Raw genomic sequence first — 24,107 nt, 5'->3', positions numbered from 1 at the left:
GGTTTAATATTTTCATTTGCCATTGTACATTAAACATATTTATACCTATGATTCAACACAAAATGTACAAAGTTATTTACATCATCCTGCATCAGCAGTTGAAAAATACACGAATCCATTTTCCTGCTACTGGAGTTTGCAATAAAATTATTTCACGCAGTTGGAACTGGAAAACCGCTACCGCAATCCATCATATTTGATTGGCAAAAGTAATACCGCCATTGGAACTGGTAATTTAATAAGCATTTTTAATTTCGGCAGTTTTTTACGCTATAATGAACTGGTGAATTTTAATGAGGCAAAACATATAGACCTCTTTCGAAAATATGCAATTTTTGGGAAAAATTAATAATAACTTTCCAGACTCAAAATTAATATTATGACGTATATTTTGCATCACTCAAAACTAATTGTCTCTTTTGGATCTTACAAAAACTCTTGACACTCGTACGGGATTCAAAAGAGAGCATTTTGCTTCCCACATTCAGATGTCATATATTATACTATCTGCACAATGGTCACCAATTTTATCGCACATCCGGCCCCCGCTGCAAGAAAATAAATTTAATTTAAAGGAACTTTCGATGCGATTTGATACTTATAATCCTGCCGCTGTGCATTTTTTAAAGATGGGTGTTTTACATGCTGAAAACCAAAAAATCGGTTAAGCCAGTTGCCGTAGAATCGTGAAATACTATTTTCCGAAAAAAAAAAAATATTTTCCAACGTTTCTACAGTGAATGGTTGAACTGATTTTTGTTTTCAGCACTTTTAAAGTAATGATTCTAAAAGAAGCTGGATCGAGTCTGAAATCACAGCGGGGTGCCTTAAAATCGAGTATATTCTGGTGCCATCTATTATTTGGCCGCTTGAAACACTAGGGTTCCCTCAGCACACTGTTGTACGCATGATACTGGAAACAAAATTAATGCCATCATTCTTCATACTTTGATTCGCCCAGACACCGAGCATGATGTTCATTCTGTGATTTTGTTTGAAAATGAAAATGCGTGAATTTATGTCTAGTGGTGTGGAGATTGGAATTTACTAGTAATCAAAATTCGTTTAGAAGATTGTCTTGTTTACAATTGTCACCAGCAATAGACAAACTTTCATGCTAATTCGACTGAAGTTCTCTTTGTTTCTTGATTTGATTATTTGTGTTTGATGAAAAAAGTCGGACTTCATCGCTTTGGCAGACGTTTATCAATTGAGGGGTCGTCGTTGGTGAGGATGTGTCCGCTGACGTCACGATCTCCAAAACCATGCATCGCGGATTCTAAAAGTTGAATTGGCTGCGTTGTTCATTTTTTCCCAATTATTTCTTTTGATGTTACGGGTGACTCTTGCGTAAATGTTTGACCATGCTTTCTTTTCGGGTGAAGGCCTTGCCACATTCAGGACAGACATGCTTCTTCTCACCTGAGTGAATGACTGAGTGCCTCTTCAGGGCGTCACTAAGCTTAAATCCCTTTTTGCACACCAAACAGTTGAACGGCCGCTCAGGTTCATCGCCATTCTTGGTGGAGTGCTGGGTGCTTATGTGTCGGCGCATGTGTTCGTTTCGGCTAAAGCCCTTGCCGCATACTGGACAGACATGCTTCTTCTCACCTGAGTGAATGACTAAGTGCCGATTCAGGGTGACACGGTGCTTAAATCCCTTATTGCACACCAAACACATGAACGGCCGCTCAAAGCTATGGGACATCTTGTGCTGATTCAATTGTGATTTGTACTCGAATCTTTTGCCGCAAGTTTCACAGATTGATGACTCGATTTCATAAGAACTCAGATTTTGCTTTAGCTTCTTTTCCAACTCATTTCTCTCGGCGGTTGTGTGGATGCTTGAGTGTATACGCAAGGCGTAATTTCTTTTGAAGGCTTTGCCGCATTTTGAACAGACGTGCTCAGGCCGCCCAGTGTTGTGCTCCTTCATGTGTCTGTCGAAGCATGTTTTGTATTTGAATCTCTTATTGCAATCCGAACAGACGAACAGCCACGCAGGGTAGTGAACATTCATGTGTCTGACCAAGCTTGATTTGTAGTTGAATCCCTTATTGCAATCCGAACAGACGAACTCAGGGTTGTGCTCCTTCATGTGTCTGTCCAAGCATGTTTTGTATTTAAATCTCTTATTGCAATCCGAACAGGCGAACGGCCACGCAGGGTTGTGAACATTCATGTGTCTGACCAAGCTTGATTTGTAGTTGAATCCCTTACTGCAATCCGAACAGATGAACGGCCACTCAGAGTTGTGAACCTTCTTGTGCCTCCCCAGGCTTGATTTGTAGTTGAATACCGCACCGCAAATGTCACAGATATACTTAGAAAGTTTGTGAGAATCCAGAAGATGTTGTCTAAGCAGACGGTTGTTTGGGAATTCCATGTTGCACTGTTGACAACCGAACAGCCTTTGGCCATAATATACAACATCAGCATCTTCCATAGCCTCAGGGGAAGCAACTGATCGTTTTAGACAAACGAACAGCCTTGTGCCACCAGGGGCAGTGATCAGCTGCTCCTGCCCAGGAATTAATTTCTGCTGCTTTCCTTTCTTGGCCTCTTCAGTAGCCACATGTTGTTCAAGCAGATCTTTGTCTGGGAAGGCCATGTTGCTCTGGGCAACCGAAAAGCGGCGTTCCATCAACGCCGACAAGCAGCCGCACCTTTCCAGACCTCATTTTCGGCTCTTCCTCCTTTCCCTTGTTAGCCTTTCCGGGAGCAGCAGCCTCATCCATAGCCTCAGGAGCTGCAACTGATTATGAGCTTTGGCCTCCCTGCCGCGGGTTTTGTATGGCTTGTGGGGGGAAATGTTCGGCTGCTTGAAATTCAAAAACTCCCAGCAATTTCCTTTGTCCGGTCAGATATATTGGATCTGGAAAATTTCAACATTTCATAAATAACTTGAATAGCACAAATTACAACGTTAACTTTAGCTCAATTTTAATAACAGAAAATGTGCATTTTCATCTAAAAATTAATCAATAGTTCACATTTCAACAAATTTAAGATATTAATACAGTAAGCTCACCCTGAGTCCAGGTTCAAATCATTGCAGCCAGCACACGTGCTCAAAGCTTTACAATTCACTCGTGCTGCAGGAACTGCTATACACAATAAAAAAATGTTTCAATAATCATTTAAATTTTATCAAATAGAAATAACGGCATTTTATATCGATGATAAAAAATAAATACCTTAAATCGTTAGACCGCGCTCTGAGAATTAATTGATGCGCTTGCACTGCTTGGCCGCTGCAGGAAAATTGAGTTTGACATTCGCTGCTGCGACGGGAGGGGAGAAATAGTTACCTCCCGTGCTCAAAGTCCGCCCCTATACAGGCTAAAGAAAGAAGAAGCGAAAGTTTTCTACATATTTTGAGTCAATTTAGATGGTTGTAGACATTTTTAAATTAAGTTCGGATTGCTTAAAATTGCTTGATTAGCGGTCATTGGATTGGAATCTCAGAAAAACATAGCCGATTGTCTAAATTTTCAGATTTAATTATAATTTAGGACTAAAATAAAAATCTGGCAGTCATTGAAAAGGTTTCTATGGTGTTTCCACTAGAGCACTGTGCGGTGTCAATTTTCATTACCATGGTAACCGCCTTTTTTAAAATCAAACACCACAACCGCACCACAACCGCAGCCGTCCTGACCACAACCGCAGTTGCGGTAACCGCAAATTTACCGCTACACCGCAATTAATTGTATGTATACTGTATACATACACTATATAGCTTTTTTAGGTGTAGGCCATTATATGGCTCGGCTGACTCCGGCTCAACTTTCATTGTCTCTATTTTAGTTCTTAACTCCAATTAAATTTTTTAACATATAGCAAACCCACAAGACTAAAAATAATGATTACTGACAGTTAATGAAGTCAATATTTTTGCAAAAATTTTAAAAGCAATGAAAAAAGCGCATTATTTTGCAAGATTTGAATTGTTTGAAATCGATGTGCTTCGGAGAACAAGATACATAACCATAATTCAAGAAAAGTAGTTAATTTCTTATTTTGCATTATTTAAGACATGATCTGCTCATCTGCTCACATGCTCATTTTTTCGTATATTAGAAATTATCGAAAACTTAAACAAATATATATGATATTATTAAATATTTTAAATTATCTCAAATTTATGAATTTTATAACTTCAAAACGAATATTAAAAATAGGAAATTAATGGTAAGGGCCAACTTGAGTAAAAGATTAAAGTAATTATTAAGATTAGGAATAGGACAATTAGGAAAGATCTTTATTGCTCTTAATCAGCAACATAGCATCAACTTTTTCAGGGTCAAGGCAGCTTCTCCTTGCTCTCAGTGTATTTTGTAAGCATGAGCCAACTCTCTCCGAGGACACATTGGAAACTTGGATGGAATAAAGGTAGAAGCAGACTTCAAGAAGGGTAGGGAAACAGAAACTTCGCTGCCAAAATTTCAGCACGTCGTGCTCTGTGTGGTGTGATAAGGCTAGGTATTTTTCCAATTCATCCTCCTTTTCTTTTGCTCCTCCATCTGCATCACTTAACAGCGTTTCAAAGAAGAGGTCCTAAAATTTTGAGAATGATTACCATGAAGGCTCAAATAATATATGATTATTGAGAATACCTCATTTACCATCTTGGGCTTTTTGGATGCAATCACCTCAACCTCAGCTTCTTTCACTCCTAAAATTAGAATAGAAAGGTTAACGAATTTACACCAACAATAATGTGCTATTAATGAATTATTAATAACCTTTTGTGAAGGGCAAGTTGTCTCCCATGAAGCCTGAAAACTTTACAATGAGCTCGTCTCTAATGAAATCCTTCACGTTGTTCAGCTCTTCTTTACTCCACCTCTTCATCATCAGGCTCTTAAATTTCGGATGCAGAAGTGAGGCTGCTTTGTGAATCAACTGGACATGGTACTTGGTTTCAAGTCCACGACGCAAGCCATACAGGAGCTGAAAATGTAAAAATGTATATTTTGCCATGTGGCTTCTTCAAAAATATTTACCTTTTTCAATTCCTCGCCAACAACAATCTCTTCTTCGTCCGCGTCTTCATCAACTCTGGGGATCTTTGCTTCAAATTTCTCAATCTCAGCCAGCAGCGTCAAATAGGTGGTGGCCTTAAGGTGAAGTGTAGGGGAAAACTTCTGAGAAAAAAGCTTTGTAGCCGTCTCAAAAGGCGACAACACTTCCACAAGTTTCCCTAGTAAAGGAGTCTCAAGCTTATGCAGATTTCCCAGTTGCTTGTTCTTTTCAAGCAGCAGCACACGAAGCTTGGGAAGGGCTTTTTGAATTGACCTTAGCAAGTCCAGTCGGCTGTTCCAACGCGTCTCTACCTCTTGGCGGATTCCTAGCCCCTCTTTTGATAGTTTCTTCTGGATTCTAAAAATGAATAAATGTAATTATTATGATACATGGTCGTTGCATGCATATATTTATTTTTCTTGAATTTTTTTAAAAGATATCTCCGCTTTTTAAGCTGCAGCTTTTTAGAGAAATCAACGCATTTCCCCACGAGTCCTCGGAAATAAAAAATTAACTTACCCACTCCTTTTACAAAACTCAGCAATTGATTTGGCAGCGCTAATCAGATCTAAAATTTTGCTTTCATCCTCCTCTTTCTTCAAAATTTTAAAGGCCGCATTGATTGGCGAGATCAAGATCGTGGGCTCCACAGCCAACCCAAATCACTCCGCTGAAAGCAGATTTTATATTCGCGGCATTGTCTGTACTCCATACAGAAGTGTTGAAGCTTAGGCCGAATCTCTAGAATTTCAAAAAAATTCAAATCATTAAATAAACAAATTTAAATATACAATTATATATTGATATTTCGCATTATGCTATTTCTTTCTAATTTAGGCATATATTTAATTAAATTGACCGTATTTTTTCATTAAAATTTACTATTTAAGGGAAAATTCCTTACCGCAAGAACCTCCTTGCTCTTCTCACGAATATTCTCAGCTGTTTTTCTTTCTTCAATTTCTGGCGTTCCCAAAATCCTGTCTCTCAAGATCCACTCTCCTGTGGTAGGGTCGATTTCCAGGTAGTGCAGGGTCACGGTTTGATAGTCAGTCTGGGAGATTGAACTCTTCCAGTGATCACATGTAAATGCTTTTGGACCTGGATACTGCGTACATGTTTTGGTGAAATTAACACAACTGAAATTTTGACAGGAAAATTGATAATGCATACATTTTTTAAACGGTTGATAAGGGCTTTGACAACTTTTTCTTCCAGTGTGAAAATTTTGCTAGAAACTGAAGTAGCCACAGGTAAGATGTCTTTCAAGGGAGCATTCGGTCCATAGATATGGCCAACCCGAAGCAAACATCTTGCTACATTTTGGAAGCCTAAAAACATGTTAAAATTATAAACTATACCATATCAAGCAAATTTTGACTTTTAATATATATACTGTGTATTAACTTTATTCATATTATCTTATAAAACTAAATAAACAACGAAACAACGTTCATATCATGCGAAAGTGTATAATAATCATTTAAGTAATTAAAAATTTTAACTCACCTTCATCTTCAACGATTGTAAATGGCCTATAGTTGGTTGAGCACCACTCACTAACTGCGTCAATTAGATCAGCCTTTACTTTTGAAGGAACCTTCTTCACAAGAAGAGAAGCAACGGATGGGGTACTTGCATTTGGGGTTGAATTTTTGGACGAGGATCCACATCTATGCGAACTAAGCACAGATGTGCCTGTCTTGCGAGTTTGTTTCAATACTACTTTACATTTTGAGCAGCAAACAAAAGCACTTTCCTCATTTCCAATACATACTCTTTCAAAGCCATTCCATAATTTGCTTCGACAGTTTTTCTGCTTTTTGAATGAAATCCGTTCATCTTTGTTCCTGATCAGCTTCAAGATTTCTTCTTTAGTTTTGGTTCCTGTGTGATCTGGATGTCTTTCTTTCTTCTGAATTTGACCTGGCACTAGCCCTAGCAGTATTAGCGGAACCATCCTCTTCGTAGTCACTATTTGTATCATCACTATTACTAGAAACGGAAATACGAGACTGCAAATCTTGGCTATTTTCTTCATGCACGCCGGCTCCTTCATACGTTTCGCGATCAGAGTCCATGTTTTATTCTGTAAATGTCCACTGTCAGGTCCAGGTTGTCGTCCAGGAAGGAAATCCAGGTTAATTTCTGCTTGTGCTTGCGTCCCATCCAAAGTTCATTTAATAAATTCGTGATGAATTTAAATCAACAACGGACGATTAGCGATGACTGTACTAAATACTAAGTCTTCCGTCTTTCAATATTTTCAATACATACATAATTATGCACGTAATAAGTTAGTAATAGCAATCTATGTGTTAATTTATGCAATGTAAAATTTAACGCTGCTGCTGTCTAAGTGTCTAGTCTATTCCATGTGTCTCAATCACGTTTCCCGTTCAAAGCTCATTCTCCCTCCAACCTCCAATCTTCCAATCCCAATCTCCTTCTGGCCGGCCTCCCCCTCCTCCCCCTCCCTGTCTTCGTCTTGTTTTTATTTCAACTGTCACCGTCAGAGCCACTGGTCGTGGTCAGACCAGAGCTCGTCTTCTTTATCCATTATTTACTTTGGTCTTAATTCTAATACATAAGAAAGTCGCAATTTAAAAATGGTAAATTTTGATTCCCAAGATTTGCGGTTTTTTGCGGTTCCACCGCAACCGCAAAAACGAAACCGCAACCGCACCGCAACCGCAAAATTATAACCGCATCTGCGGTTGTGGTGTGCGGTTGGCGGTTTTTAGTACCAAAACCGCAACCGCACAGTGCTCTAGTTTCCACTTTATAATTATCATTATTTTGTTTATTTTAATGTTTATTTGCATATTAAATTGAAAAAATTGCCCAAAATGTGCAGGTGTGTGGTCTGGTGCCGTCGGTGCGGAGCCTGTCGCTGTCCAGGGTACCTGACGTGTCCCCTCTGCTAAAGCTGAAGGCCGTGTCCAACCTAGAGCTGCTGCACTTCAACTCGGTCAACGTGGTGTCTGAGGTGGAGCTGATGCTGTCGGCCTTTTCGCTGACCAGACTATCCATCACCGGGCAGCACAGCCTCGACCTCGACCTGGTGGCCTTGCGCTGTCCCCTCCTGCAGCACCTCCAGTTGCAGTGTCCCCTGGATATCGGCACCAAAGCAAACAGGACTCACTTCCGCAAGTTGGAGACCCTGGACTTGCGGCCGGCGGAGCTACAGGAACTGCCCCTGGCGCCCTTGGAGGCGGCCCTGACATCGCCCTGCCTTCACAGGATGGCCCTGACCAACGTCGTGTTGCCCGTCAAGCTAATGCACCGCCTGCTCGATGAAGCGGAGGCTGGAAAGGTCGTCTACGCGCATCTCCTGACTGTGAAACTCGAGCATGTTGGCGTTGAGAGCTTTCTCGACAAGGAAACTTTGCTTCTCAGGTATGACTTCAACTCAATCATTTTTCATCGAAAGCTATAGGTATTACCGTAAATAAATATAGGTTTTACAAATGAGGAATGGTTATTAGAAAATAATTCTTGTTAAATTAGAATTTACCTGTTTGATAGATTTCGACGAATGGAATAAAAATCAAGCCAAAAAATTGGTAATTAAATAAATTTGAAAATTCTAGAAATTTTTAAGTTGATTGATGGCGGGGAAAAATTTTATATATTAAAATCAATTTGTTCTTCAATTTCCAGAAGTCAAAATATGAATCCTTTCTTCCTCATCTGTGTATTTTTTTTTATTTTTCACGCAATATTCCACATTAGCTTTTATTTGGATCTTCACGTTTCTCTAAGTTATCTCTATTATTTCGTTCTGATTTAAATCATAACAAAAATCAAAACTTTCCTGTTTCTTGCCTTGATGTTTTGACACTATGCGGTACCGAAACAGCCGATATGGGCCACCAAAGAGAGGAGCGCAACTGAGGGAATACAATATGGCGGTGCGGACATGCATGTCAGGCAAGAGTGAACTGCTTGTCGTTAAAAAAGGGGGTGTGGTCCACCACCTTTTTTATTCTCTAAGGGGGCCGATATCAGCTGTTTCGACGCATTTTGGTTTCACATACATAAAATATAGTATTTTTTTAACCGAATGCGTGATCAAAAGAAACATCCCTATCAGAGCTCAAAGAACCACTTTCTTATTGTAAAGCCAACAATAGAAAAAATGTTATATATTGTTGTCCTGTATAGCTTTAATTTCTACAGTGTATCTTGTAAACTAAAAAAGCTTAAATGACATTTAGCTTTTATTGCTAGTCAGCGGCAATTTTGCTTGTTAATCCCGAGAAAATATTCAATTTTATTTTTTGCATTAGCGGTCGAGCTATTATTTCAAAACTTATTATGCCACAAATATCATATATTTTTATTCAAAATTAAATAAAAAAAACGAAACTAAAATAAAATAGAACAATTATTTGTGTTTCCAGGTTTGTAGCCGTCTCGCCGACCCTGAGGGAGGTATGTATGAACAACAACAAGTACCCGTGCACCACCGAGAAGGAGATCCAGCTGCTGAGACTATTCGCCCGGATCCACCGCGGAGAGACGCTCAGACTGCGCTCGTCCAACAAAAAGCTCAATTTTATCAGCTAATGCTATATTTATTTTTCTGGAAAATTGACTTGCATCGCTTGTTTTTTAGAAATAAAATTTGTGACTTTGAAGTGAAGATTTAATAATTTTATTTGCCATTGTACATTAAACATCATTATACATTTGATTCAACACAAAATGTACACAGTTATTTACATCATCCTGAAATTGTTAGCAGCAGCAGTTGAAAAATACACGAATCCATTTTCCTGCTACTTGAGTGCAAGTTATAAAATTATTTCACGTAGTTTAAATTAAGGAAAACCTTATTCGCAATCCACCATATTTGATTTGCAAAAGTCAAACCGCTTAAAACTCTAATAATCTGGATTTGCATTAGCCGTAAATTTTTCGTCTAAAAAACCCTTCGCATTGAAAATATTATATTTTTTGTGTGGTTTCTCTAAAATTTAACGCTTTTTGTTTACCACATGCAATTTTAATGAGGAAAAAATGTTTTTCCCCAAACTCCATATATAAACAAGCCACTAGGCTGCACCAGAAGATAAAATATTTTATGACAAAAGCAGAATGCGTAATTTTCTTAAATTTCACTCTTTTGGCGCGAAATGTGACCCTTTCGAGGATCGATTTGAAAAAATCCTCACAATTGTGGTTCTTTCCAGCTGTTTTTATGCGCTTTCGGGGGTGTCGCATCTTAATTGTTCCAAGCGTTTAATTGAGAAGGACCCGGCTCATCCGGGTAAATTATTTACTAATTTAAATTGATCTTCAAGTCAATTCTCTTAAATTGTCAATCCTAAAGTCCAATATCAATTCTGTTTAAAGGTCCTTGTATTCTGTTAGACTTATAGTCGCCAAGTGACTGTCGTATAAAGAGAAGATTTGTTGAAGATCCCGCAAGGTTTCATTTTCACCTCATAACCCCCAAAGTGGTGACCCACGACGAGTATTGACTCGAACACGCGCAACCAAAAATGATATGATGTCGTTCGAGGTGACTGATTTTGGATTCCCTAAATCAAGAGTTGTATTTTTTTCGCATTGCAAAGTTGAGGAACCCTGATTAATTTGTAATTTTTTATGATGCTGCAAATAAATATAAACGCTTAAATATATTTAAACCTATTATGATTAGAAATTGAAATTGTTGAGCTAAATTATTAAACACGTACCATTATTTATCCGTTACTAGGTGGGACTCGAGACGAAAGTTATTCTCTGAATCAATCCCTCAACCATTCCTATCAATAAAAAGTGTAAAAAATGAAAGTGCGGAAGAGCACAAAACCATGATTGTGGTGGATATTCTTAAAATTAGTTTTTTTTAGTCACGTATTTACTTCATACAATGCAGAGACCACCCACATCATGAGCTCAAAAAAATATATTATATGTCATAAAACTTTATTCTACGATCCGCCCGCAGGCACCGAGCATGTTGTTAAACCTGTGATCTTGATTGAAAATGAAAATGCATTATTTTATGTCTAGTGTAAAGGTTGGTTTTTACTAGTATTCAAGATTCGTTTAAAAAATTGTCACTGGTTTACAAATTGCACCAAAAATAGACAAATTTTCTCGCTAACTCGACTTCAGTTTATTTGTTTCTTGATTTGATTATTTGTGTTTGATGAAAAAAGTCGGACTTCATCGCTTTGGCAGACGTTTATCAATTGAGGGGTCGTCGGTGGGTGAGGGTGTGTCCGCTGACGGCACGATCTCCAAAACCATGCATTGCGGATACTAAAAGTTGAATTGGCTGCGTTGTTCATTTTTTCCCAATTATTTCTTTTGATGTGACGGGTGCCACTTGCGTACATGTTGGTTCATGTTTCCTTTTTGGTTGAAGGCCTTGCCACATTCAGGACAGAGGTGCTTGTTCTCATCTGACGAGTGAATGACGAAGTGCTGCTTCAGGTTGTCCCTGCGCTTAAATCCCTTATTGCACACCGAACAGTTGAACGGCCGCTCAGGTGTGTCACCATTCTTGGTGGGGTGCTTGTTGCTTAAGTGTCGTTGCATGTGGTTTTTTTGGGTAAAGCCATTGCCGCATACTGGACAGACGTGCTTCTTCTCACCTGAGTGAATGAGTAGGTGGTCCTTCAGATATTGCTTGAGCTTGAATCCCTTATTGCACACCGAACAGGTGAACGGCCGCTCAGAGTTGTGTTTTTTCTTGTGCGCCAACACGTTTTGTTTGTGTTTCAATACCGCACCGCAAATGTCACAGATAAACTTAGAGAGTTGGTGAGAATCATGAAGATGTTGTTCAAGCAGATGGTTGTTTGGGAATTCCATGTTGCACTGTTGGCAACCGAACAGCCTTTGGCCATAATGTGTAACATCAGCATCTTCCATAGCCTCAGGGGAAGCAACTGATTGTTTTAGACAAACATGTTGTTCAAGAAGATCTTTGACTGGGAAAGCCATGTTGCACTCTGGGCAACCGAAAAGCGGCGTTCCATCAACGCCGACCAGCAGCTGCACCTTTCCAGACCTCATTTTCGGCTCTTCCACCTTTCCCTTGTTAGCCTTTCCGGGAGCAGCAGCCTCAGGAGCTTCAATTGATTATGAGCTTTGGCCTCCCTGCCGCGGGTTTTGTATGGCTTGTGGGGGGAAATGTTCGGCTGCGTGAAATTCAAAAACTCCCAGCAATTTCCTTTGGTGGTCAGTTATATTTGATCTGTAAATTTTAACATTTCATAAATTACTAGAGTTGCACAAATTGCAACGTTAAACTATATAAGAGGTAGCTAAATTTCAATATAACAGATAATTGGCATTTTCATGTAAAAACTCATCAATTGACCAGTTGCATAAACCCTAAGTGTTCGAAGCCGCCAACAGATGGCGCCACCGTGGACTTTCGCTTTTAAGGAACTTCCGCTGCGATTTCAGACTCAATCTAGCTATTTTGCATTCTTCAATTAATTTGCTTTTTTTGACGTGCTGAAAACCAAAATCGGTTCAGCCATTCGCCGTAGAAACGTTGGAAAAGATTTTTTTATTTCAAAAAATAGTTTTTCACGATTCTACGGCGATTGGCTGAACCGATTTAGGTTTTCAGCACGTCAAAAAAAGCAAATTAATTGAAGAATGCACGGTAGCTAGATTGAGTCTGAAATCGCAGCGGAAGTGCCTTAAAAGCAAAAGTCTACGGTGGCGCCATCTGTTGGCTGCTTCGAACACTTAGGGTTTATGCAACTGGTCAAAGGCACACATTAAAACAAATTTAAGAAATCAAGAAAGTTAGCTCACCCTGAGTCCAGGTTCAAAATATTGTATCGAGAACACGCACTCAAAGCTTTACAATTCACTCGTGTGGCCAGATCTGGAAATCACAATCAGACAGCATTACAATAGTCGTATAAATTTCATCAACCGAAATAAACTGTATTTTATGTTGCTGATAAAAAAATACCTCAAATATTTAGACCGCTCTGAGAAATAATTGATGAACTTGCGCTGCTCGGTCGAAGCAGGGAAATTGAGTTCAACAATCGCTGTTGCAACCTGCGACGGGAGGGGAGAAAAAGTAACCTTCCCTGCTGACTATGGAAGGGGTAAAATTGATGGAATGAATAAAAATGATTTTACTTTGCAGGATTTACATTAACAGTTACTAAAATTTTTGAATTGCGTTAGATACGGCATCGCTCTCTTTTGACTTTGGACATAAGTAAATTCTCACAAAATTTTTCACAAATTGGAACTACCTCTTAGCTTCAATTCATAGGTCATTTTCTCATTCATATAGATTTTTAATACAGAATCCTTTTGCATGACTCCCCCTGTTACAAAGGACATTATCCGATTTTTAACTTGTGATTAAAAAAAACATTGGGAATTTAAGCCACGTTTGCTTTAATTTAACAATTTAAAAAATTACTACGGTCATATTGCATAGTGGTCACAGCGAGATCAACTATAATAAAGCAAATGTTACCTACCGAGCAGGCTGCACACAATGAAAGGTGGCCCTCATAGGCGCAAGCATTTTCTCTCAGCAAAGGATTTGCTAAACCACTCGATTTTTTTCACCACTCGTTTTTACTATACTCAGTTTTTACTGATAAATGCAACAAATTAATTTTTCCCCCAAAGGAAAAACTAGATATTTCGGTTGCAGTGGTCAAAATTTATTCTTATTTACGTTATTGTCCAGCTTTACAAATCACTCGTGTAGCAGGAACTGGAAAACACAATTAGATCATATTTAAAAAGTCATATAGAAATTTAATCAACATAAAAGAATAGCACTTTTTAACGCTAGTTAAAAAAAATACCTTTAACCTTGATACCGCTTTCAGAGAATTAATTGATGCACTTGCGCTGACCGGCCGCTCCACGGAAATTGAGTTCGACGATCATTGCTGCGACGGGAGTGGATGAATACCTTCCGTGCTGACAGGCTAAAGCATTTAATTTCAGGGTTTATTTGCACTACTCAGTTTTCTCATAGCTCTTTTTTAATACTCGATTCTTTCAAGTAAATGCAATGAAGTAAATTTTTCCAAGGGAATTTCTAAAATTAACGGTTGAATTATTAAAAAATTCTTTGTACTCTACAGATTTTTATAGTCATTTGCTGCTTAGATTTATCAAGAGATAAAATCAGGTGCAAAAATATTATCTACGAGAAACTAAAAATAGCACGGTGTTTTTATCATTGCATTGCACCATTCTTTTTTTTTAACAAAATGCTGGTTGTTTCCAACACAAGTTACTCTCTTGTTAAAGTTTTTTACTTTAAAGCTTCAATAGTTGGCAGCTGTAAATGTCAAAATGACCATTACATTGATTTTTTAGAAACTTTTTTCAGTTTTACGCAATCTATTATTTCTGAAAGAGACATTTCTATATATTACGTCTATAAAGTTAAATTCCTTCCAAAACTTCACTTAAAATTATTAATACTGTATTTATATGACACAATTAAAAATTAAGAAAACAGAAAATAAATATGAAAGCAGCAGTAGGATCAAGGTATTATCGTGGAATGCTTTAATTAACAGGGCTTTGGCTGTGCGTAGGGATGTGCAAAACCGATTATCGATTATTTTTTCTTTTGCCTGTATGATATCGGGACTATCAAATGAGTACGAATCATCAATTTTTAAGCATTTTGACAGATTTTCGAAATCGATTATTTTCGATTATTTCATCCAAACCGACTATTTTTCGATTATCTCCCTTAAAAAAAGCAATTATTGTCTGATATCTTAAAAAGGGGTTATTTTCCACTGTATTTTGTCGAAAACCACGCAATCCGCGAACGTTCAACAGTGTTTTAAACATCAGTAAGGTTGCCAAAGCAAATTTTTTAAAGGTATCTTACAAAACAGATAATTTTTAAACAATGAATCATTTAAATATACAGTAGTGATTACTTTAATAGCTCAAATTTTAACATTTTTATCTTTTAACAGTAAAATACGTGAGCAATGATTGATTTGCAATGAAATAATTTGAAGGATCGCATGAGGTAACCAGTTGCAGAAAGTTGTTGTTACTTAAAGTATAACTAAAAATATTTTTAAATTTACCCGAAATTAGAGAAAAGCTTAATTTTTTTCCAAATTTGCGAGAAAATCGGCTTTTAAGCTTGCATTTTAGTCATATAATAGCCTAAATGCCTAAATTGTCTAATCAATATTTTGATTTGAAATCATAGTTTATTTCACCAGAAGAAAAATTTAGATCATAAATCACATACCATTAATTGGACAGATCGTGACGAAAGGGATCAAAATTAAAGTGGAATGATACTGGGCAACAATTGAAAATTATTTAAATTTTTGGATGCCATAAACAATTGATCGATTAACAATTTGTTCAACAATTTGCAATAGTAAAAAATTGACCTTCCTACAATAAAAAATTCAAATTTTGCCAATTTTCTCCAAAATTTACAGTGCTTGAACATATTTTCTTTGCATATTCCGATTCCTCTCGTCGAGATCTGTCCAACGGTTTAATGGGGGAAACTCTTGGTTTTGAAATAAAATCGGATTTCAAGTAAGGAGACAGCCAGTACCATTTGAAAAGCACGGTAACTTTCCAGCCAATTTTCTCGCAAAATTACAGTGCTTCCTAGGTCAATTTAGGCTTTAACTGAATCCTAAAAGGGATGAGTTTGTGCATTGGCAACAAACATTTTCCAGGCTTTTGCAGTATCATTCCTCTTTAAGCGAAAAACTCTTTGACAAACTCTATAATTTGTCAAGCAGTTAGGCAATATCTGAACTTTAATTGTTTGACAGACCTGATTTCATTGTTGCTCATTGTAGAAGTTGCTTAGTTCCAAAAACAATATAGAGCCAACAATGCAAAAATATTTAATCTTTAGCGGACTGTTAATTGTAAGTTCTATTTAACTTTTTCACTCAAACAATTATTTTTGTTTAAGTATTTTGACCTATCTGTGCGACTTTAATTAAATTTTAACTGTCTAAAAATACTACAACACGATTAAAACATTCCACAAGAGCTAATAGTGAAATAAAAATTTTAAATTGTTTTCGGCAAAATGTTACACATTTTAATATCCTAAACGAACTTCTTTTGCTTTTCCAATACAAAAAACATATAGATAGAAAAATATATAATTTATCGCCCATATAGGAACAGGAAACCACATATGAAACCGATAATTTGATAGATTATTTGACTAGAAACCGATTATAAAATCGATTATTTGCCTCTGAATTTCCGACTATAATAATCGATTATTTCTTTGCAAAATCGACTATTTTTGCACATCCCTAGCTGTGCGTTAATCCGCAATTTTTTCTTCAAAATCCACTTCTTAGAAAAAACTGTTTTATATCAAGTTTTTATAATATTTTCTTAACTTTTCCGAAGCACATCGTAAGTTTCTACAATTTCTGACTTTTGGCATGAAATGAGACATTTTCATGGATGAATTCAGAAACATATGAGTCAAAAACCCGAAACTCTCGGATTTATCCAGTTTTTTTGCAGATGTTAACTATTGCACGTGCGTTGCAGAATAATCGAACAATGATTAGAAATTTCGTTTTCTTTAAAGAATAATTATGATGCTCCGAAACTCGACAAGAAATAAAAAAAAAACTTATGTTTTGAAATAATCATTGTACAACTAAATTATACAGCCGTATCCATTACTGGGAGGGATTCAAGACAAATGTTATTTCCTGGATCAACCCTTCAACATTTCCTTATCAATAATAAGTAATAAGATAAGTGAAGAAAGTGGCAAAAAAGCTGAATTGTATTACGAATATCCTGAAATTTATTTTCAGTCATGTATTTAAAAAATTAGTAAAGAGACAACCCACAGTACAGGTACAAAATAATAAAAATATATTATTTATTGTCATCGATCAGCCGTGAGTCTACGAATTTCCTAGGCAACGATCATTGTTTCTCATCCAGTGACTTTGCTTGAAATAAAAATGCATTCATTCATGCCTAGCGTTTATTTGATATTTTTGCTATAGTAATCAAGATTCGTTAAAAATTTGATTTGGTTTACAATTTACACCAAAAAAAGACAAACATTCACGCTACACATGACGTCAGTTACATCGTTTCATGATTTGATTATTTGTGATTGATGAGAGTCAGATTTCTTCACTTTAAAAGACGTTATACTGGAGGGGTTTGTCAGAAAGCAAGGATGTGATCGTTGACGGTACGATAATCTCAACCTCTAACTGAAGGATAGCGAGTAAACTATTGCGTTGAGTTTGCTGCACTCTTCATTTCCGACTTTCTCTTGGCGATGTGGGTTCTTAAGTGTCGGCGCATGCTTTGATTTCGTTTGAAGGCCTTGCCACATTCTGGACAGACGTGCTTCTTCTCACCTGAGTGAGTGACAGAGTGCTGGACCAGAGAGCCCTTGGACTTAAAGCTCTTCGGGCACAGCGAACAGTTAAACGGCCGCTCAGGTTCGTCGCCATTCTTGGCGGGGTGCTGGTTGCTTATGTGTCGGCGCATGTGGAAATTTCGGATAAAGCCCTTGCCGCATACTGGACAGGCGTGCTTCTTCTCACCTGAGTGACTGACTGAGTGCTGGTCCAGGTTGTCCTTGCGCTTAAAGCTCTTCAGGCACAGCGAACAGCTAAAAGGCCGCTCAGGTTTGTCGCCATTCTTGGCGGGGTGCTTTTCGCTTAAGTGTCGGCGCATGTCGCTTTTATGGTTGAAGGCCTTTCCGCACTCTGGACAATCGTGGTTCTTCTCTTGTGAGTGAACGAGCAAGTGTCGGCGCAAGGAGAATTTTCGATTGAAGGCTTTACTGCATTCTGTACAGGCGTGTTTCTTGACATCTGTGTGGATGGCAATGTGCTGGTTCAGGTTTTTCTTGCAGATAAATCCCTCCTTGCACACCGGACAAGTGAACGGCCGCTCAGGTGTGTCGCCATTCTTGGTGAGGTGCTGGGTTCTTATGTGTTCGCGCAAGTTATCTTTTCGTTTGAAAGTCTCGCTGCATTCTTGACAGATGTAATTCTTCTCTCCTGAGTGAACAACTAAGTGCCAATTCAGGTCGCTACTGCGCTTAAATCCCGTATTGCATATCGAACTGACGAATGGTTGCTCAGGGTTGTGGACATTCTTGTGACACTCAAATTTTGATTTGTAGTTAAATATCCCGCCGCAAATGCCACAGATTAACTTATACTGATTGTGAGAATCCAGAAGATGTTTTTCAAGCAGGAGGTTGTTTGGGAATTCAATGTTGCATTCTTGGCAACCGAACAGCCTTTGGCCATAATATACAACATCAGCATCTTCCATAGCTTCAGGGGCAGCAGATGAGTTCTCGCTTCCCTGAACTGAGTTTTGCAGGATGTAATCAATGCTCACGGGCTAGTGGGGGTGAGATGATCGGCTGTGAGAAATTCAAACACTCCCAGTAATTTCGGTCAGACACATTGGATCTGAAAAATTTCAACATATTATAAATATCTAGAATAGCACAAATAGCAACGTAAATAAATTTATTGCCAAGAAAGATACAGTAGTTCAATTTTAATAAAGCAGAATATTTTCAACAAACAATTCATAAATAGCACACACTAAAAATAATTCGAGAGATCAAGAAATTTCGCTCACCCTGAGGGTGGGCTCAAATTGTTGCATCTAGCACACGGCCACACGCGCTTAATGTTATACAATTCACTCGTGTAGCAGGAACTGGAAATCACAATCAGACAATATTTAAAAAATCAATCAAATTTTATCAACAAAAAAGAATTGCACTTTATAACGCTGGTTAAAAAAATACCTCAAATCTTGAGACCGCTTCGAGAATTAATTGATGCACTTGCACTGCTCGGCCGCTGCGGGGAAATTGAGTTCGACAATCGCAGCTGCAACCTGTGACGGGAGGGGAGACAAGTTACCTTCCCGGCTTACAGGTGGCCCGTGTAGGCTAAAGCAGCTATACTCTCAGGGTTGCATTATTGCTACTACTCGGTTTATTCATCACTATTGTTTAACACTCAATTTTTACAAATAAATCCAAAAAAATGAAAATTTTCCCAGTGAAAATCCTAAAATTTCCGGTCAGATTGGTGAAAAATTCTTGTACTGTATACATTTTTTCTTTTTAATTGTCATTTGCTGCCTCAATTCTTGAAAAGAATTTATCTCTTTCCATTAATCAAATCAAATAAGTCAGGCGCAAAAAATATTGTCTGCGAAATACTGAAAATAACACGGTTGTTACCATTGCACTCTGCATTTATTTTTCTTAACAAAATGCGGGTTGTTTGCAATCCTGGTTATTCTCTTATTAAAGTTTTATACTTGACAGCTTTCAGTCGGCAGTTGTATAGAGACCAGTTTAGCTGTACTTATTTTTGCTTTCAGCACGTCTAAATAAATAATTCTAAATGCAGAATGCACAACAGCAGAGGATTGAGTCTGAAATCACAGTGCTTAAAAATAAAATAAAAATAAAGTATATGGTGGCGCCATCTATTAGCGGCTTCGAACAATAAGGGCTTATACCCAACTGGTGAACTAGCTCAAAGGACCACTTTCTAAAGCCCAGCACAATGCGAAATATTCTAATTCTCGGTCTGTAAAGCTAAATTTAATTTACACTAGCTCATCAATTTAAAATCTAAAGCGAGGTTTTCATGTGGCAGAGAATTTAATTTTAATTTTTGCGCCCGTTGTTGAGCCATTATTCCAACACTCGTTGTGAGACGTTACAAAAAATCGTCGCTTTCACTTCTACAGTATTTTTTTTTATCCAAATAAATCAGTTAAAAAAACAAATTTAAAAGAGATGAATTTCTGTTTCCAGGTTCGTAGCCGTCTCGCCGACCCGATTTTTAGATAGAGACGTCAAATAATGCTGTGAGCAGCAGTTTCAAAAATTAAAAATTAAATTATTAGTTAAATAGTTCTGAAAATAATAAAGTTTGAATTCATTATTTTAAACATATTAAAATCCCTTTTAATTATATTTTACATCGTACGGTGTACGGTCCATAAGAGCGCCGGGTTATTAACTTTTATATTAAGTTGAAAAAAAGTGAACTGTGACATTTCAAGCTTTTGTTTTTTGGTCAGAAGTAAATGGCGCTGATTCTGGTACCAACCGACGACTTTTAATGAGGCATGTCTGTCCGTGTGTGGTTATCAAAATCTGACCATTTTTTTATTTTAAAGAATTTCTTTCAGCCATGCTTGAGTTACGCAATATATTATTTATTTAAAGATATCATAGAAATTTACGTCTATTAAGTTAAATTCCAACCTGTCGTGACACGAATCGGCCTGATTTGCCCCAATATGCGCCTGCAGACCTTAGGCGTGGCGCGCGGCCGCTACCCAAGAACTACACTGTTTTATGTATAAAAATGGTCTTTCTTTATTTTTCCTTAAACGATAAGTGAGCACTCCTCAAGCAACCTAAAGTAACTTGGGCGCCCCAAACTGTAATTTTCCCATCTCTGGCTGGCACGGGACACCCAAAGTGGTGTCACACCACCCCTCCGAGCTTCGAGGAGGCTTTCGCCGGCTCGGAACGCAGACGGTTTCCTGGCCTCTGCCGAGCAGCATCTCTCCTGCGTCTCTGCCTATTAGTTGCCCCTCTTTTTCCTTGCCAGTCACAGTAAGAATTTATCTTTTATTTTAAAAATCTCGCCCACGTAACTTAACTTCAGTAACGTAATTATGGCCTATTTCGCGATTGAAAGTCTTTTTCGCTCTGTTAGAGTCACTCTGAATAATAAACCAAACAAACTAGTTTTTAAGCCGAATTCTCCGCTGTTTGTCCTTTTCTTGACCAGTAATATAATTAAAGGAACGACAAAAGAACCTGAATAATTCATCATTAATTAAAGGCTCACTTAAGGAGCATTCTTTTTCTGTCTTGAAACTCATTGAATAATATTTAAAGCGATTTAAAGTGATATTACCGCGGCATGTCCTGATTATTCTCGGCTTGTGGACTCCCGTGGCTTTCGACGCTGAATAATTCAGATTGGCTCCGGGACTTATCAATTGTTTACAAGTAAATCTTAGTTCGACTGATCTTGTTTGGGCCCTTCCGGCCGATGAAGGAATTAGAGCAAAATAGTAAGAATTAATTGTCAATAAGTGAGAGACGATTGATCGTGAGAGACAGCCTACGCGACGATGAGTTAGAGGGATGGATCGGCGGCAGCGAGAAGGCTCGGCGAGGCCAAGAGGCCGCTCCAGTTCTGCGGGCTGTAAGCTAAGGGGTCGGAGGGCACTAATCAAGTATTTTGGTATAGCTGTGTTGCAGATATTTGCAACACAACCAAAAACAAATTTCAAAAGTATTTTAATTTATATCAAACAGTTATAATATACATATACATAGGAAAATAAAAAATAAATTAATTAATAAATATAAACAGTAGTAAAATATAATCATGTCGTAAAATTCTCTAATTAACAGGGCTTGTGTATAAACCCATAGTTTTCCTTTAATATCCACTGCTTAGAAAAAACTGTTGTTTAAAGGTTTTTAGGCAATTTCACTTATTTTTCTAAACAAATCGTATGTTCCAAAATTTCTGAATTTTGGCGTGAAATTTGACCTTTTCATAGCTCAATTCTGAAAATTCGTCAAAATAAAAAACAGGAGGTTTTTTCCACCTGTTTTTTGAAGAGGTTTAAATATTGCAAGCGGGGTTCAAAGTAGATGAACCCTAAAAATTAATGTCATTTTCTTTATGATTTATGATTTATGCTCTAATTATAAAAAATATCAAAATTAAATTTTAAAATAGACACATTGTTCAGCTATATTATCCAGCCGTATCCATTACTGGAGAGATTGAAGCCAAAAGTTATTCCCTGGATCAACCCGCAACCATTCTTATGAATGAAAATGTAAAATCGAAATGCAGAATATGGCAAAAAAATCATGATTGTAGCGTATATTCCTCTATAATTTAGGTAAATTTATAATGAATTAAAAAACAATTTACAGACCACGCACGGTATAAGCACAAACAAAATTAAAATAAATTCAATGCCATCATTTTGCGTTCTTTGATTCGCCCAGACACCGAGCATGTTGTTCATTCTGCGATTTTGTTTGAAAATGAAAATGCATGAATTTATGTCTAGTTGGGAGATTGGAATTTAATATTATCAAAGGTTCGTTAAGAAGATTGTCTTGTTTACAAATTTCACCAACAATAGACAAACTTTCATGCTGATTCGACTGAAGTTCTCTTGTTTCTTGATTTGATTATTTTTGTTTGATGGAAAAAGTCGAATTTCATCGCTTTGGCAGACGTTTATCAATTGAGGGGTCGTCGGTGGGTGAGGGTGTGTCCACTGACGGTACGATCTCCATAACCATGAGATGCGGATACTAAGTTGAATTGCATGGCTGCGTTGTTCATTTTTTCCCAATTATTTCTTTTGATGTGACGGGTGCCACTTGCGTACATGTTGGTTCATGCTTCCTTTGTGGTTGAAGGCCTTGCCACATTCAGGACAGACGTGCTTCTTCACACCTGAGTGAATGACTAAGTGCTGCTTCAGGGTGTCCTTGCGCTTAAATCCCTTTTTGCACACCGAACAGTTAAACGGCCGCTCAGGTGTGTCACCATTCTTGGTGGGGTGCTTGGTGCTTATGTGTCGGAGCATATCGCATTTTTGGTAAAAGCCAATACCGCATTCTTGACAGATGTGCTTCTTCTCTCCTGAGTGAAAGACTAAGTGCCGATTCAGGGTGTCCCTGCGCTTAAATCCCTTTTCGCACACCGGACAGACGAACGGTCGCTCAGTCTTATGGACAATCTTGTGTTTGTTCAACTCATATTCGAAATCAAAACCAACGGTGCAAATTTCACAGATAAACGTCTTGATTTTACGATGAAGGAGACGATGTTCTTCAAACATACTTTTGTATATGAATCTCAGGTTGCACTCTGGGCAACGGAACACAATTTGGCCACAATAGGTAACATAAGCCTCTTCCACAGCCTCAGGAGCAGCAGATGAGCTCTCGCCTCCCTGAAGTGAGTTCTGCATGATGTAATCAATGCTTACTGGCTAGTGGGAGTGAGATTGTCGGCTGCGTGAAACTCGAAAACTCCCAGCAATTTCTTTGAGCGGTCAGATATATTGGATCTGAAAAATTTCAACATATCATGAATATCTAGAATAGCACAAATAGCAACGTTGATAAATTCATTGCCAAGGAAGATATAGTAGTTCAATTTTAATAAAGCAGAATATTTTCAACAAACAATTTATAAATAGCACACACTAAAAATAGTTCGAGAGATCAAGGAATTTCGCTCACCCTGAGTCAGGGCTCAAATTGTTGCATCTAGCCCACGGCCACACGCGCTCAATGCTATGCAATTCACTCGTGTAGTAGGAACTGGAAATCACAATCGGACAATATTTAAAAAATCAATCAAATTTTATCAACAAAAAAGAATTGCACATTATAACGCTGGTTAAAAAAATACCTCAAATCTTGAGACCGCTTTGAGAATTAATTGATGCACTTGCACTGCTTGGCCGCTGCAGGGAAATTGAGTTCGACAATCGCAGCTGCAACCTGCGACGGGAGGGGAGACAAGTTACCTTCCCGGCTGACAGGTGGCCCGTGTAGGCTAAAGCAGCTCTACTCTCAGGGTTGCATTATTGCACTACTTAGTTTATTCATCACTATTGTTTAACACTCAATTTTTACAAATAAATGCAAAAAATGAAATTTTTCCCAAGGAAAATCCTAAAATTTCCGGTCGAACTGGTAAAAAATTGTTGTACTGCATAAATTTTTTCTTTTAAATTGTCATTTGCTGCCTCAATTTTTGAGATGAATTTATCTCTTTCCAATCATCTGATTAAATCAGTCAGGCGCAAAAAAATATTGTCTGCGAAATACTGAAAATAACACGGTTGCTACCATTGCACTCTGCATTTATTTTTCTTAACAAAATGCGGGTTGTTTGCAATCCTGGTCATTCTCTTGTTAAAGATTTTTACTTCACAGCTTTTAGTCGGCAGTTATATAGAGACCAGTTAAGCTGGACTTATTATTG

The 24,107-nt window shown here is 37.8% G+C and overlaps 3 protein-coding genes across 3 annotated transcripts; 1 reads left to right on the top strand and 2 right to left on the bottom strand.

Moving 5' to 3' along the window:
- Positions 1 to 1,333: 1,333 nt before the first annotated feature.
- On the bottom strand, positions 1,334 to 2,738 carry LOC135946388 (zinc finger protein OZF-like). The gene is made up of 2 exons (XM_065494598.1): positions 2,667 to 2,738; positions 1,334 to 2,617 (listed from the first exon to the last, which is right to left on the bottom strand). Exons 1-2 carry the CDS (start codon positions 2,736 to 2,738, stop codon positions 1,334 to 1,336), a joined length of 1,356 nt encoding a protein of 451 aa, XP_065350670.1.
- Positions 2,739 to 7,847: 5,109 nt separating this feature from the next.
- Positions 7,848 to 9,652, top strand: LOC135945908 (uncharacterized). Its single transcript, XM_065493853.1, has 2 exons — positions 7,848 to 8,427; positions 9,435 to 9,652. Exons 1-2 carry the CDS (start codon positions 8,027 to 8,029, stop codon positions 9,598 to 9,600), a joined length of 567 nt encoding a protein of 188 aa, XP_065349925.1. The 5' UTR covers positions 7,848 to 8,026; the 3' UTR covers positions 9,601 to 9,652.
- Positions 9,653 to 11,211: 1,559 nt separating this feature from the next.
- Positions 11,212 to 22,695, bottom strand: LOC135946387 (gastrula zinc finger protein XlCGF26.1-like). The gene is made up of 5 exons (XM_065494597.1): positions 22,495 to 22,695; positions 22,339 to 22,417; positions 17,415 to 18,065; positions 11,383 to 12,122; positions 11,212 to 11,307 (listed from the first exon to the last, which is right to left on the bottom strand). Exons 1-5 carry the CDS (start codon positions 22,693 to 22,695, stop codon positions 11,212 to 11,214), a joined length of 1,767 nt encoding a protein of 588 aa, XP_065350669.1.
- Positions 22,696 to 24,107: the final 1,412 nt, after the last annotated feature.

The sequence above is a fragment of the Cloeon dipterum genome, chromosome X, assembly GCF_949628265.1.
Source record: "Cloeon dipterum chromosome X, ieCloDipt1.1, whole genome shotgun sequence".
Lineage (NCBI taxonomy): Eukaryota > Metazoa > Arthropoda > Insecta > Ephemeroptera > Baetidae > Cloeon > Cloeon dipterum.
The sequence above is the reverse complement of the archived record's forward strand: the minus strand, read 5'-3'. Positions and strand labels throughout refer to the sequence as shown.